The 15,520-nt window shown below is 46.8% G+C and overlaps 1 protein-coding gene across 1 annotated transcript in view; it reads right to left on the bottom strand.

The window, feature by feature from the left end:
- The window catches only part of LOC139048095 (BTB/POZ domain-containing protein 6-like), a 31,284-nt gene extending 18,301 nt beyond the window's left edge, over nucleotides 1–12,983 (bottom strand). The window contains exons 1-2 of the mRNA XM_070522521.1: nucleotides 12,667–12,983; nucleotides 1,518–1,576 (exon numbers count right to left, since the gene is read on the bottom strand). Coding sequence (XP_070378622.1) covers nucleotides 1,518–1,576; nucleotides 12,667–12,673 — 66 coding nt within the window. The 5' untranslated portion in view covers nucleotides 12,674–12,983. The remainder of the gene's footprint in view (nucleotides 1–1,517; nucleotides 1,577–12,666) is intronic.
- Between the last annotated feature and the right edge of the window lie 2,537 nt (nucleotides 12,984–15,520).

The raw sequence follows: 15,520 nt of genomic DNA, 5'->3' as shown, positions 1-15,520 counted from the left end.
AAATTTTGTATGTACTGTGTCACACTATTTTTTGTAATTTTAATAAGTAGATGATTAGTCAAGATTATTTACCCACCTTCTGAAGCAACGAAGCTAGGAAAAAATCAGATAATAATGTTTCAGAGTGGTTGGCAAAACGTCCGAATAAACAGTTTCTGTATTTCTATTTATTAAGCATTAGTGTTTTTCTCCGTACTGCAAATGCCCGCGAAATAAAAGAAAACACCACGTGACATGCCCGCTTGCGCGTCGTGATTGCACTTCTCCAAAGCGTTCCGCGCACGAACGAACCGTGCATTTAGCCGGGTGTGCTGCCGCTGCGTCTGCTAATCGCTATCATAAACCGCCGCGAGGGAAGCACATCGCTGGCGTAAATCGCACAGCCAACACCTTGGTAAGTGCCCTGCCGCCTTTTAAGCGGCAGCACGCCGGGCTAGATGCTATGTTCGTTTGTACGCGAACAGTTTGGGAGCGCTGCAGTCACGGCGCGCAAGCGGCTATGTCACGTGGTATTTTTTTTTGTATTTCGTGGGCGTCCGCAGTAAGCTTACAAACACTAATGCTTAATATATAGAAAGGTTGAAACTGCCTAATCGAATGTTTTCCAAAGCGCCCTACAATTTTCTAATTGGAATTTTTTGCCTAACTTTGTTGCTTCAGAAGTTGGTTACTCAATCTTGACTAATTATCTAATTAAGCCAAATAGAGAAAATAGCATGGCATGCTACATACAGAAGTGAGCCACATGCATTTGGTCGCGTCCTCCTAGACTGCATCGGCATAATTTTAAACCCTGGCTAAAGTTAGCTGAAACAACCTGTGTATGAGAAAAATCGAGTAGAAGGACAACCGGACGGACGGACGGACGGACGGACGGACGGACGTAACCAACCAGCCAGCCAGCCAGTCAGCCAGCCAGCGGCGTTTCTCACTTGCGAACACAGGTGACCTACAACATTGTCATGTTATTCACAGTATCATATTTTCTTCCTAATTAGTTTTTATGCACATTGCTGGGCATAATTGGGCAAGTGTTTATATGTACTAGTATTATTATTTACTTAGCTGCTTCTCTTGTTTTTTAACTAGTAACCGATTGCCTTGTTGTAGGCTGACTTCGAGATATTTGTCTGTAATACACGCACAGGTTGTTTCAGCAAACGGTCAATTTTTTTTTTTTTTAATTGACGGTGCAAGATAGCACAGTTCTAGTTCATGATCTTGTCTATTTAAAGAGGCGGATATTATTTGAACAACCAACTGAAATTCATAATCGAGTAATTACCGAAAACTCACTAATTAGATGTTTAAATAATGACCTTATGGCTCATATTGCAATTTACAAATTCTAGCGGGTAAGAGTGCAAGGCATTTTTACTTAAAACGAATTTTGTGGATGACGCCATTTACAACTTACGCGGCGTCAAACTTACGGTAAAAATGCACTGCGGTTCCACTTGAAAAAGAAAAAAACACGTGAAAGCACAGCCGCAAGACAATCAAAAGGCGGGACTCACGGGATGTTGGATTTCCGAGTCCTTCGCCTCTGGCAGTTTGGCACGACAGCTCTCGCAGTCTGAATGACGAAGAGAAAAGCACAATGATATGGTTTAGTGGTGAGCTATGGTGGCTTTTGTCTTGAAGTCAATTGATCAACCCGCGACGTGCATCATAGAACTCACGCAGCGATTGTCTATCAGCTACCGTTCCTAAATGCATCACTTGAAAGCCGCCGGAAACGGATTTCCTACAAATATTTCTAGAGAGAGCTTTGGCGTTGCGATCAATCATCTACCGTAAGGACGATTACTAGTACGTCTGTGTACCCAATCTTACTGCTTGTGGCTTCAGACGTTCTCGTAACGTTAATAATTCAGCTAAATCTTCGTGATTTTTCAGGCACTAATACTTTTCTGGATACTGCAGAGAATTAGGTCTCTGCGTGTGTGCATAAACTCGTAATATATAACTCTTAACGAATTTCAGAAGTTCTCTGTCGGGGCTTCTTCCAGCATCAGTAACTACCACCGCGGTAACTACGCTGTTATCGCCGCTGAAATACGGGCCGTTATTCCTTTGATAAAATGTTTAATTGATGCAATTTAGCGGCATTAATAACACAATCAATAAAACAAAGCAGAGTGTATTTCAATATTGTGTACGATTATAGTGCTTATTCAAGGGGCGGCGCGTGGATCTCTTGACAGTGCGTTACGATGTGCGAGTCGTTTCTGGGCTTTTATTTCCACATACAGTGGTGCATATTTGATTCCAAATGTTTTTGTCCTCGGGCGACAAGCTCGAGCCTCAAATATCAAGCCAATGCCCTTTGCGTTTATCACACAGATTTTCCCGTGTGATTTATTTCTTCGGTTTTTGTAAATATCCGTGGTCTTTTGACATGCTTCGCGCCCAATTTACCGCCTCTGTTCGATCGATCGATCGATCGATCGATCCATCCATCCATCCATCCATCCATCCATCCATCCATCCATCCATCCATCCATCGATCGATCGATCAATCGATGGATGGATGGATGGATGGATGGATGGATGGATGGATGGATGGATGGATGGATGGATGGATGGATGGATGGATGGATGGATGGATGGACGGACGGACGGACGGACGGACGGACGGATGGATGGATGGATGGATGGCTGGATGGATGGATGGATGGATGGATGGATGGATGGATGGATGGATGGATGGATGGATGGATGGATGGATGGATGGATGGATGGACGGACGGACGGAGTTGTGGAAGTAAGAAGGTATGGCGCTCTTCAACGAGATAGAATCCAATACAGTCATAGGATTTGAAGAGAACTGGGCTTGGGGACTTGATGGTCGCGCAATTGCTTTTTTGAGAGGCCCACGGGCGCTCAGGAGGCCAGGGTAGGTAATGCCGAATGAGGTCCTCTAGGGGAGCCCCAGAGTAGTACAACGTCAATAATAGAAAAGGAGGAGAAGAATAAAGAGAGCCCACCGTGCAAAGCTGTCTCCGGGCTCATTGTCGATATAGCCTCATTAGCAGCCGCAACCACTCTTTATACGTTAGTGTCAGGCAAATACAATTCCGGCACCATGCGCAGCACGGCGCCCTAATTGTAAAGCGTCACCAGTCGTCAGCCCTGCAAGCGCCGTCCGCCATATCTATCAGCTGCTGTTTTTTCGCACTCGTTCTGCGATGCCGTCCCACTGCTTCGAGACGCATTGGGCGCAACGAGTCAGCCGTGACAACGTCGGGAACGAATTAACCCCGCGCTAAGCGAATGTTCCCATTACTTAAGCGAGGAAAAAATACCGACGCGAAACTGATTTCACCGACGATATCTGCATCGCGTTCTCGTGCGGAGCTTTCATCGACGCCCGTAAGAGTGTCGTTCCTCTTCGATTCTCGGGATCTTGTACGTTTGAGTTACCTTCTCTGCAGTGTATGCTAGACGTAACCAACAGTGAGTGATGCATTCTCGATGTTGCCATTTTTAAGCCCGTAGACGCACGCGTGAGGGAGCGCGATATGCATTTGCTCGTCGTGTGTTGCTCACCGACGAAAGCAAAGTACGGTAACGCGATGGCTTGTGCGCAAAAAGAAAACACGAATCTTCGTCGCTGGCATAAAACAAGCAGGAGCTTTAGGATATCCACTGCATTTCGCCTTCTTGACTCAACTGTTTCAAAGCAGCGTATTCATGGCGTGACGCTACTTGACAAACGTGCGCCACTGCAAAACCTCCTTTAACCGTGTCACTGGCGCAGTGCTTTACGTAGAAATCGTGCACTCCGTTGCTCGCCTCTACATTTATACTGGTTTTGCTTTTAATTTGAATATATGATTAGAGGCCTCAAAAGAGTTCTAGACAAGCTGCAGCAGTAAAGAGTCGCGCACTTGGACCAGCTGCGCGTCGTCAAGCGATGCCGCGAACTCCTTTATCAAGTATCCCACACAGGTGCCGCCGGTCATCGGATATCTCGCCAATGGATGTCTTTCACTGTGATCTTTGTACTACGCCCCAGGCGCACGTGCCTGGGGCGTAGTTGTGATCTTGCTTATTCAGCCCAAGGTCAGCTGAATAAGCAAGATCACAACCCAGCTGCTTGGAGAGCTGATAAGCGCAAGTGCAAAAAAGGCGACCCGACGTCGTTGCTTCCCTCTACGAAACGAGAACTGCGGAGCCTTTTGGCACACACATACGCGCTCTCCCTCTGGTGATATTCTGCTGACGGCCCTGTGCACGTAGCAGCGGTGAAATGAGAATACCGGGCTTCGGGTGTAAACTCCAGAACGTTAGAGGCTGCATTTCTTTCCCCAGAATGCGCTTGTCACTGCGTCGCACTATCTGCTAACTCCCTCCTAACAGCTTATGTATTTACGGTACCTACTCGTAACGTTCGTGGTTTTTTAAGGCAGTGTTTTCTTCAGGGACGAGCAGTAAAGTCAAATGACAGGAGAAAATCATTTTACGACCTGCAAGAAGAGGGCAGATTGACTTGCAGAAAATTAGACAAATTCAGACCGTGAGGCCATTTAATACAGCCGGCGTTGGAACAGTAATGGCAGAGCGCATAGAGTTTCGTACAACAATTACTAGAGGTCGTACAGTCACCATGGGAACGATGCGAAGTACATGGGCTTACCTGATCTTCGTACTTGTGTATTCAGAGGTTATTATTGCTCCGTTTATTACGCTTTGGTTGTCTTCATCGTCCTAAATTTCGAAGCGATCTATAATTTTTCAAGTGCAGAACACACTGCGAACACGCCCAATCTCTAATAAGCGTAGTGGATCAACCTGTCGAGGTGGCGCAATTGAAACGCGCCAAGCGACGTCGGCTTTCCCGCAGAAAATTCATAAGGGCGTTCTATGTTGCTTGTCTGTGCATGCGTCTGTGGCGTATTGATTTCAATATCGGCCTCCTGTACTAGAGTTCCTGTGCTCGAAGCCTGCCGTCGGACAATTTTAATGATCTTTAAGGAGTTATTTATTACGCGGTGCTTTGTTGCAAATGACGAAATTACTAGGTCGCGGATCCGTGTGAAGACAGAAGGACGAAGTTTAGGCAAATCCATGCACTTCCCGTAATCCCCGAGCAAATCCATGTACTTTCCAGAGACTAGCGCCAGAGTTGCCTCTAGAAATTGTAAGAAACTCTATGGCAGAGCGAGTGTCATTCAGTGTGTTAGCACACGCAGACCTTTGAGAGGCAACTGGGAGGGACAGAGAGAATGATTACGCGTGTGCACGCATCGAGCGCGCTGCACGTGCACGTGTGCGCTTTCGTTTGTGTGCGTGTCTGCGCGCACCTCAGTTCGCGTGCGAGTGCGCGTGCGCGTACATTTGCGTACCCGTGTGCACGCAACTGGGAACAGCGATAAGGATGAGCCTTCGACCCAGGTAGTCCTGAGCAACTGAACAGCGATAAGGATGACCATTCGACCCAGGTAGCTCTGAGCAACTGGTAACCGCGATAACGATGAGTCTTCGACCCAGGCAGCCCTTAGCAACAGCGAATAACGATAAGGATGAGCCTTCAATCCAGGCAGTCCTGAGCAAGCGGGAACAGCGGACAGATGAACCAGATGGCGTGGTGCTGCATCCGTGTGTGAGCGCGTAGCTTTTATCCTTTTGGTTCGCGAGACTTCAAATATTTTGTGTTTATTGTTATTGTTCGTGGGAATTGGGCATTTGTAGCATGATTTGGGTTTGCGGAATTTAAAGAAACAGTTCTAACGGCCAGTCGGGGCAGCTGCAACAGACCTTAGAAGGTTGACGAAGTCAGATTTGTTGTTGTGCGGCGAGTTGGGAGTTGAGGCGTAAAAAAAATGAAAGGGCCAGCTATCTAAAAAGCAAATAAGAAAAAGCCAATGAGGACAAGAACATTGAGATTGCTTGGCGAAGTGGTACAGGAAACGCAGAAGCGCGAGCGAGAACATTAGGAGCGCGAGAGTGAACGTGAGTGAGAAGGCAAAAGCACGACAAAGCAATGGCATCATTGAACAAAGAGATTGAAGATTTGGAGCAGTCAATCACACAATGACAATGGCAGCGTGAAATATTTGAAAGCAGTACGCAGCGAGAGTGGGAGGCAGTCGCTACCAGATTTTAGTCGAACGCCCAAGAGGATAGTAATACCCGTGAGGTTAGCAGCACGTTCATAAGTTAGCTGAAAGTGTTATCTGCTAACGATGCCTGGATGACAACAGAGGCCGTTGATGGGCCTAGTAAGATCGACAAGGTGCTGTGCCAATAAAGCACTGTAGATATAGCTAGGTAGCTCTGAATGAATTGGCACAGTCGCCATGTCAGTCGCCAGCTTCAATTCGCCGCATCTATCTGGTCTCCCTACCACAATTATTTAATTAACATGCTTGAAGCGGTTCAGAATAGGGCCGCCTGTTTCATTTGACGCAATTATGACAACCATAACAGCATAACACAAATTAAGCTCAATCTTTTAATTCAACCCCTTAGTGCTCGTCGCGACATTGCCCTTTTCTGCCTTTTTCACAAATACGCATACAGCAACAGACCATTCCCCCTTCACCTTGATGCTCCTTCCATTACATCACGTCGCTTGCATAATTACTTAAGTTTCACGCGATTATATGGGTCAACTCATGCCTTCAACTCATCTGTTCTTCCTCGTGCCATACGTTTGTGGAATGATCTTCCCGACAACATCGCATCCGAACCAGACCATGATAGTTTCCGTCAACTTCTGCACTCTTTCTTTTCGCAATAAAGACTTACCACTAGTTTTTTCCAATTTGGTTTTACTTCTTGTACCATGTCCTGTATTCCACCCATGTATTCATTTATTTGTTATTTTTACAGCTTTAAGACCAAAGACATCCGTCATTTCTTGTACCAGTGCACGTGTTTTTCTGTTGTTTTTTCAGTATGCCACTTTGTGCCCGACTGCATTTTTTTTATATTGATAAATGTTTTTATTTTGCACGCGATTCGTTCCTGCGTTTTTATCATGCCCTACAGTTGTGCGTCTTTGAAACACTGCCAACTGTTCCTGCGCCTAGAATCCGCATATTTGGCTGTCTATCTTTACTGTAGTTTTTCTTGTTACTGTCGTCATTGTGATTGGTTTACATCACATACATCACATACATCCCATATGTATAATGCCAGCCAATATTTTTTTTTATATTTTATTCGTGTTATCCTCTTTCCTGCCCAGCCTTATATTGGCCGTCATACCACATTATCATCGATTCCTCCTCTCCATTTCTTTGTGTTAAATTGCAAATTTGAGCCGTATGTTTGTACACTGTCGAGTAACTTTGCACTTTTATTACCTCCCTTACTCAATGCCCTGTCAAGGGGCGTGAAAGTATTTTCAATAAATAAATAAATAAATGTGTGGGCGTCACAGGTATTGTTAACGAGGTCGTTAACGAAGTACAGGGTGCTGACCAATCACGCCATTCACGTACGGCTACGCTAAAGCTCCTTCGAATGATCAGCCGTGACATCACGTTCTCCTTGTGGAACGCTGGAAGTTTTCACGACTACCGACTCCACAATCTTGACTCCTCTCTACGCCTTTGTATTCCAGCTGGACTATGCCGTCGCGAAGCTACCCTGCTTTGTCGACTATGGCTAGGGGTGGCTTTCACCAAGTCTTTCGCTTACCGAATTGGATGGGCCGACGACGCCTCGTGTGAGGACTGTGGTAACGAGGAGACTTTTCAACGCCTTCTTTGTGACTCTCCTCGATATAATTTACAGAGGCAATCACTCGCAACCGCGATAGCGCGCTTTGACCAAAGACCTCTCACAGAGGAATTTATTTTAAAATACCGCCATCATAAGCCATCGCAGCAGAGGGCGACGAAGGCACTGTTGCGGTTTTTGAGGGCGACAGAATTGGACAGGCGGCTGTAGCCTGAACAGATGTTTATAGTGCTGCAAGTGTCACTGTGCTGCGCGATGACAGTATTCGGCGACAGTGACCGATTGTGATTGTATGTCTATGCTCCTTCCTTTCCCTATCTCTACTTTGTTTCCACTTTACCTCCCCCTCCCCTCTCTCCCCAGTGTAGGGTAGCCAACCGGATCTTTTTCTCTGGTTAACCTCCCTGTCTTTCCCCCTTCCCCCATCTCTCTCTCTCCTTCATCACAGCTGTGACAGCATGGTGGGACTTTAGGAAATAGGAAATAAGGAAATAGGAAAGTTTATTCAAAATAGGTAAAGTACACAGGATCTATTGTACAAGACATCTGAATCCCTAGCTAAACGCTAGTTGGGATCCACGCTAGCTATTATTCACAACCACAACGGCAATGCGACAAAGTATAAATGAATCATATATGCACAAATATACACTTATTAACAAAAGGCGTGCCTCCACCCATCCGACAAAACGCGCAGCTCGCCTGTGGTTACCGGAATACCGCACACGCTCGTCGCTGCGGCAGAATGCTTGTAACGCACGCTGCTTGGACAGCTCTCGCTTGGCAGCGACTGCCAGGCAGCTGACGGAGAGGTTGGAGAAGATTCGCGCTGGCTCCAAGGCAACCGGAAGTAGACGACACGAATTCACATCATGACACAGAGCCATTTAATGCGGAGTTTAGCCCCGATTACTCGGCGAACGAGTTGAGAAGAGAACGCTTGGCTTTGGAGCAGGTTAACTGGAAATCGTCGGTAGCTCACTTAATATGTGGCACTGCACATAAATTGTGGTGCGAATGTTTTATTATTATTATTATAGCTGCACCCTGCGCGTCTACAGAATTTGTCCGAGTCGTTTCAGGGACCCAGTAATATAATTATCGGCAAAGTCACGAATTCTGTGTGCCGGTTATTATGAAATCAATTCGAGCACCTTTAACTGTTCTATGAAAGCGATGAACACCCTTTTTTGTCATCCTGCAATAGAAGAGTGCTAATGGCTCCACAACACAATGTGTCGCCACCCCCTTCCCCCAAATTTTGCAAGCGCTTCCCCTTTTTGCATCAAGCATTTCCACTCAACGGCAAAGATAGGTGCTTTCTTATTTTATAAGGAAATACACATGGGCGCTGGTGGCCAGCAGAGGCATTACAGAACGCAGAAACGATTTCTCCACAGTGACAGGACGTATGTGCGACTCGCGATAATGAACGCACATTGCGTCGCTGCTGGAGCAACCCAGACGCCAATGCGGAGTGCACAATTGACTTTTGTTTTATGCTAGAAGGAGAGCCGAAGGTTACGAGATTCCAAGTGTCACTTCCTATTGCAACAGAATGCATCATTTCGCTGCATGAGTCACATCGACGGCGTCTCCTTCTCTTGCACTAAACTGGAAATCCGTTCCCAATTATTACACTACTTGGGGCTGCGTGAAGAAGCTTGAAACAAACTAATGAGGGCGCAACGAGCAATGGAACGACAAATGTTCGGCGTAACGTCACGAGACGGGAAGAGAACGGTGTGGACCAGGCGGGGAATAACTGAGATTCTAGGGACGTATTCTTGGACGACCACTTTCGGTGATACTATCGCCTTGGCTATGAGGCGCGCGCTGATTGGCTGGTGGAGTAAAACCGGATGAGCTGATTGGCTAGTTGAGCACTACGTCACGCGAAGGCGATAGTATCGCCGAAAGTGATCGGTCGAGAATACGCCCCCTAGTAACTATCTTTGAAGAGAAAAAAATGGAACTAGGCATACAATGTAATGCGTAGGGCCTATAACGCGTGGATTGTTAGTGTTACAGGTTGGGTACTAAAGGGAGGGAAGCGGCAGGTCGAGGAATGCAGCAAATTTGGTGGTTTGACGAAATTAGGAAATTTGCAGGCGCAAGTTGGCATCTGCAAGTTCAAGACAGGGGTAATTTGAGATCGATCAAAGAGGCCTTCGTGCGGCAGTGGACATAAAAATAGTCCAATGTTACTAAAGATGGGGGGAGGGGGCTACATCGCATTTTAAAAGAGCCAAAGTCTCAACATAGAATGTTTCAAAACTATGTACTGGGTCACCACGGACCAAATACGCGAATACATTGAAAGCCGTGACGCACGTATCGGCGTTGACGATTCTGCGCAAAATTTAAAAGATATACCCATAACTAAAGTTCAGCAACACAAGTACCTAGGACAGACTCTAGCATGTGACTTGAAGTGGAACAAGCACACTACCAACATCACTTCAGCAGCCACTCGTGAGCTTTCCTTCCTTAAAAGGTCCCTGAAATCTGCTCCCAGTCATGTCAAACTGCTACGCTATAAAACCTTTGTGCGGCCAGTTCTAGAATATGCCAACACGGTTTGGTTTCCTCACACAAATACAAACATAACCGAAGTGGAAAAAGTTCAAAGGAAAGCAATAGGGTTTATTCACAAGTACAAAACCACTGACTCGCCCACAGAACTCCTGGCTTCAACCGGAATGGACACCCTGGTAAACAGAGCAAAGAAAGCTCGGCTAGAATTCATACACAACATGTTGCACAACCGCTTTAACACGCTTTAACAGATTACTTTCTCTACGTCCCGTATTTCACGCCACAAGCATAATAAAATGTTAGTTGGGTACTCTTCTAAAACGGACACATGTACATACTATTTTTCCATACTGCTGTTAGGGAGTGGAACTACCTTGACTCAACAATAGCTAATATAGAATCGCCATCAATATTTAGTAACATGATAGAAAAGAGGAAGGAATAACTGTTAGAACAACTTCAGTCTTATGCAGATTTGTTTTTTTACAATCTTTAGATCTATATCTTATGTTACGTTATGTTAGACTGTATTGTCATACACTGTTAGGTTATAGATAGTTGTATTGCATTTATATTTCACAAGATTGTATTGCATCACAATTTATATAACTTTTTTATCTTTAGAGTTGACTTCACTAATTAAATGCATGAAATGATGTCTTTTTTTTCTGCATTTGTATTTTTCCAGACTGTACTGCGTAGCTACCTGTGGCGTATCTAGTTTATTGTACTTTGTATACACATGTTCTATGAAAAACAATGCTGTATCAACGCTTACATTGTAACAATATGCCCACCTCGATAAAGAGACTAGTAGTATAGAAAACAAATAAATATGCAACTTTCACCTTCAATATTTCTTCTATATATCCATCTTTACGGCGAAATTGACGAAGACGAAAACTTCTGAATAAAGATACCTAATCAGTCTTGACTGATTTAGTGTACCCCCTTAATTTCCCTACAATTTCTCATTCTCTTCCTATATTCACAGATATTAACTTACGTAAGATCATTCGTTATTGGCCTGCGTTCGGGCTCACTTCACTCATGATAACGATAAAAGTGATAACGATATAGCCGCAATGATGGGGACAATGCGGCGAGCACTCTAGAAAAGTTTTTCGAATACGATTCTTTATCGAGCATAATCAGGCAGGCTTTGCAACTCACGGCATAAAAACACTTTCCTCAGTTCGAGTACTCGCACGACTTCTTTCACCTAAGTACCGTTTGTGGTGCCGCCAACACAGACATCGTCGTTTAATAACACCCAACCACTTGAAACAATCTCATGCAAGAGCGGTTTCATGCACACCCACCCAGGGCGAGGAATCCACTACATTTCTGCTATGATAAGCTTTTCATAAGAGAAGCAACGAAAATACTCCTTCCTTGAACATAGGGGTCGTGTTTACAAAACTTCTCCCCCAAGTCGATGCTATCATCTGTAATTGGCCACAGCTACGCCGATCGGTTCGTTACCGCGCTGATTACTTTCACGAATGGCGAGCGCGTGTACTTTGTGTACACGGAAACCGTTCTTACCCGTAGCAGGGTTATCTGAATACGAACGGAAACACTTCTCATTCGAAAGCATTATGTGTCCCATGAGGCAGAAAATTCGGTGCGATGGATCGGTGGCACCAAAAATGGCCGACGGCACAAAGAGTAAAAACGCGCCAAAAAATGCTCTGACTGACGTCACAGTTCTCAGGCTGGTTCCTGTAAGCGGAGTAAATTAACGGCTTTGAAAAGAAAATACGGTCAGTTTCCGAGTGGGTGGGAACCGAGCCCGGGCGTCCTGGGCACGAGACGTGCACGCTTCCCCACTCTACTGTGGCTCCGCGGTTCTGGATGACTGAAGGTGGGCCTAGTGAGCGCGTCGTTGGGCACGTGATGACGCAGCCAATGGGGAGGCGGCGACGACATCAGCGTATTGTATCACCTCAGTAGTAATGGAGAAGATTTTAATTGGTATAACAACGTTAATTTGTACTAATTTTGGTTAATTAATGTGAATTAAAGGGAATTAAGGTGAATTACATTGAAGCAAAGTGAACTAGAACATGTCAGAGTAAGATGACTTAAGGTGGAGTAAAGTTAACTATGCTGAAGTAAAGTGAGTGAAGGTGAATTGAAGGGAATAAAGTGGAATAAAGTGGATTAATCATTGGATGCTTTCGAATCACGTAAGGCTACGCAAGTGACTGTCAATTTTTTTTTCATCCAAAGCAAAGAAAGCAAACAGGGCGCGGATTAGTAAGAATTGCTTTCATTAATACCACTCCTTTTCACTCGCGATTCACAAAAACCGGTCGCTCCTGCCGATAACACGGGCGGAGTGCCGCTCGGACCTAAAGCGCGAGAAAGGAATATCATTAAGGTAGAGCGGTTACGTTGTCCCCGCTCAGCTGTAGACGCGGTACTCACAGGCCATGTCGATGTTTGGGAACCACAGCCCGGCGAGTATCCCAGTGGCGTCGGTTGGCGAAAAAAAAAAATAGCGCCGACCTCTTTCGAGCTGTGCAGAAAGCGAAACCACGTGCGGCTGGCGGTGGTGGGAACCGATAGAGCCGCGCTCGCTCGCTTCCTGTGGCGTCTGGCGCGGCTGCGCGCTCGGCCGTCCAAATCGACGCTGATATTCAAACCGCTTATTCCGCAGCGCGCCGATCAGACGGGCCTGTCTCCGGATACGCTCGCCGTTGGCGGTGTTTCGTAACTGCTCCTACACTGCTCGAGTACGAAGCGACGTGCTGGGCTTGCAGTCTTTGCGATAGCGTGTGCTAGCCATTATCAGAAAGAAAATGAAAAAGACAGGCAGCATGGCTACGATATCATTGATACTCATGCGCAATGAAGCGATTAGGGAACGAACAGCTAGGTTATTTGTAGCATCATTCGTTATCATTACGGCCAGAGAGGGGGAGGCACAAAAAAGGACAAAGCTGGTTAAATTAATTAAATAGGGGTGTTTTGCGTACCAAAACACCGATCTGCTTATGAGGCACGCCGTAGTGGGCGACTCCGGAATAATTTGGACCGGCTGATGGCGTTCTATAACGTGCACCCAATGCTCGGTAGACGGGCGTTTTTCCATTTTGTCCTCACTGAAATGCGGCCACTGAGCTACCGTGACGGGTACAAAGTTAATGAAGACAGCTTTGCCAGGGCAACTAAATATTTGCTCGTCAAAAAGAAAACACACGCTTGTAACGCGCGGCTTAGGTCAGACTTTTCGCGCTCTGTTTCGTAGATGTAATCGTGCGCCACCTGCCACGGGTCTTGGCCGATAGTTGTTGCCGTTTACACATAGTGTGTCCCAACTAACGTTAGCAGGGCTGTTAAAAGAAATTGAGTGGCAATTTAGCAGTAAAAGCGGGAAACTCGTTGCAATTACGTCCCACCACTTGGAGAACCCAGACCCACGATTTAAACAGCGCGCACCGCATTGTGAGGTGTTGTTCAGGAGCTGACTCGTTTTGTTAGTGAGCTTATTCCACCTCACAACGAAAGGAGCTGCATAGTAGCGATCCGCGTAACTACAGCCCCTTTGTACTCAGAGCCGCATATACTGGTGCCGCATAGGAAGCATAGTTATTTTGAAGTTTTATCCGGGATAGCTGGCACTGTTGTGAGCGGGATTTAACTGAGTGTGTATATCTTGCTTTATTTCCTTGTTCAACCACGTACTTGATTTTCTCTTTCCACTCCAACAATCCTGTGCCCTGTTTGTCTGATGTCCTGCTGCCACGGGCGGACTGTCTCATTCAGCCCACTAAGCCCATATGTATGGCCTTAGTCGGGGAACCAAGGCTGTAGTCCCGGGTCCTCGACGGCTAATGGGCCCCACAAGGAATAGATCCTTGACGGACCGTCCTACAACAATTCTGAACGGACCATCACCATGTATATATATATATATATATATATATATATATATATATATATATATATATATATATATATATATATATATATATACACGCAGGAAAGAGACGTCGTACTTTTTGGAAGACTTCTTTTACTTAACGTTTTCGGCTGGTGGACCAGCCTTCGTCAGAATACAGTTCGTCATTACTGTACTCTGACGAAGGCTGGTCCACCAGCCGAAAACGTTAAGTAAAAGAAGTCTTCCGAAAAGTTCGTCGTCCTTTTCCTGCGTATGTTACGTCGGGTCCTGCGTGCTGAACTTTGAGGAAAACCCCTACATATATATATGATGTGGGGATCGCACGCGCATCCCGATATCTCCGGAGCGGCCACGCGGTTATCACGCGATAATCACGTGCTCGCTCGCGGAGGGTAGCGGGGAGAGGGCACCTTCGTCGCTCCCGCTGCTCTTCGCGCCTGGCCGTGACGCTGCAGCCAAGGCACCCCGTTCCCTCCTTTCCCTTTCTTGGAACCGGGGAGACCCCCTCTCCGCCGCTCGGGGGAAGCGCTATTCCCCCGACGCATCTTTGTCTCACGGCGGAAGAGCTAGCGAAAGGCCGCATCTCAAATCAGCCGCTGAGACCGCCGCACGCCGTCCCCCTGTGTTGCGCCCGGCCTTTGTGTGCGACTCACCGCCCCAGGGCCCGAGCGCGGATCCACTTTTGGGTGAGCTGAACTCTTATCAGCCTCTTTTGTGGTTCCCACATTGTGCGGTTTGTGTTTCACCCCAGACGTGCGGAATGCTCCGCCGCTGCGGTTGTGTTTTGCGTTGTATTTGTGTGTGTTGTGGCTGTTGTTGTCTGTTGGAATCATTGTACACCAAGGTGAATAAACACCTTAGGTCGAGACTCACCCTGTCCCCACTGGCCTGAACCCGCCGTGGTCGCAACTCACTGCGAACCGCGGGTTAGGGGTCACAGCTCTGACTGCTAGGGCTGCTGCGAAAGTGCTAGGGAGCGACTGCCGCTCCGCCGGCGCTGTGCGATCCAGAGAAGGGTCAGGTGCGCACGCGCGAGCCTGAGTAATACCCCTATATTTGGCGCCCAACGTGGGGCCAGAGGTGTGACAGGTTGAGTCTGTTTGTGTGAGTGTCTACCACTGCACGAACGAACCATGGCAGCATACGGGGCTGATTTACAGCCGTTGTATACGCTGTCGCAGGTTGCTACCAACAGGCAACAATTCGAAGCGGCGGTAACTGCTACCGCTCAGTCATGCCCTGCGGCGAACACTAGCCCTGGGAATTTGATAAGCTTCGAAGAGGGTAGCGCGACACATGAGGCGCTCTCTCCGGCAGGATGTACCCTTGAAGGCGTGAGGCACATTACGCCGAACCCTTCGCCAGTGTTTGCGG

Source organism: Dermacentor albipictus, chromosome 7, assembly GCF_038994185.2.
Source record: "Dermacentor albipictus isolate Rhodes 1998 colony chromosome 7, USDA_Dalb.pri_finalv2, whole genome shotgun sequence".
NCBI lineage: Eukaryota > Metazoa > Arthropoda > Arachnida > Ixodida > Ixodidae > Dermacentor > Dermacentor albipictus.
This window is presented reverse-complemented; position numbering and strand designations above follow the sequence as displayed.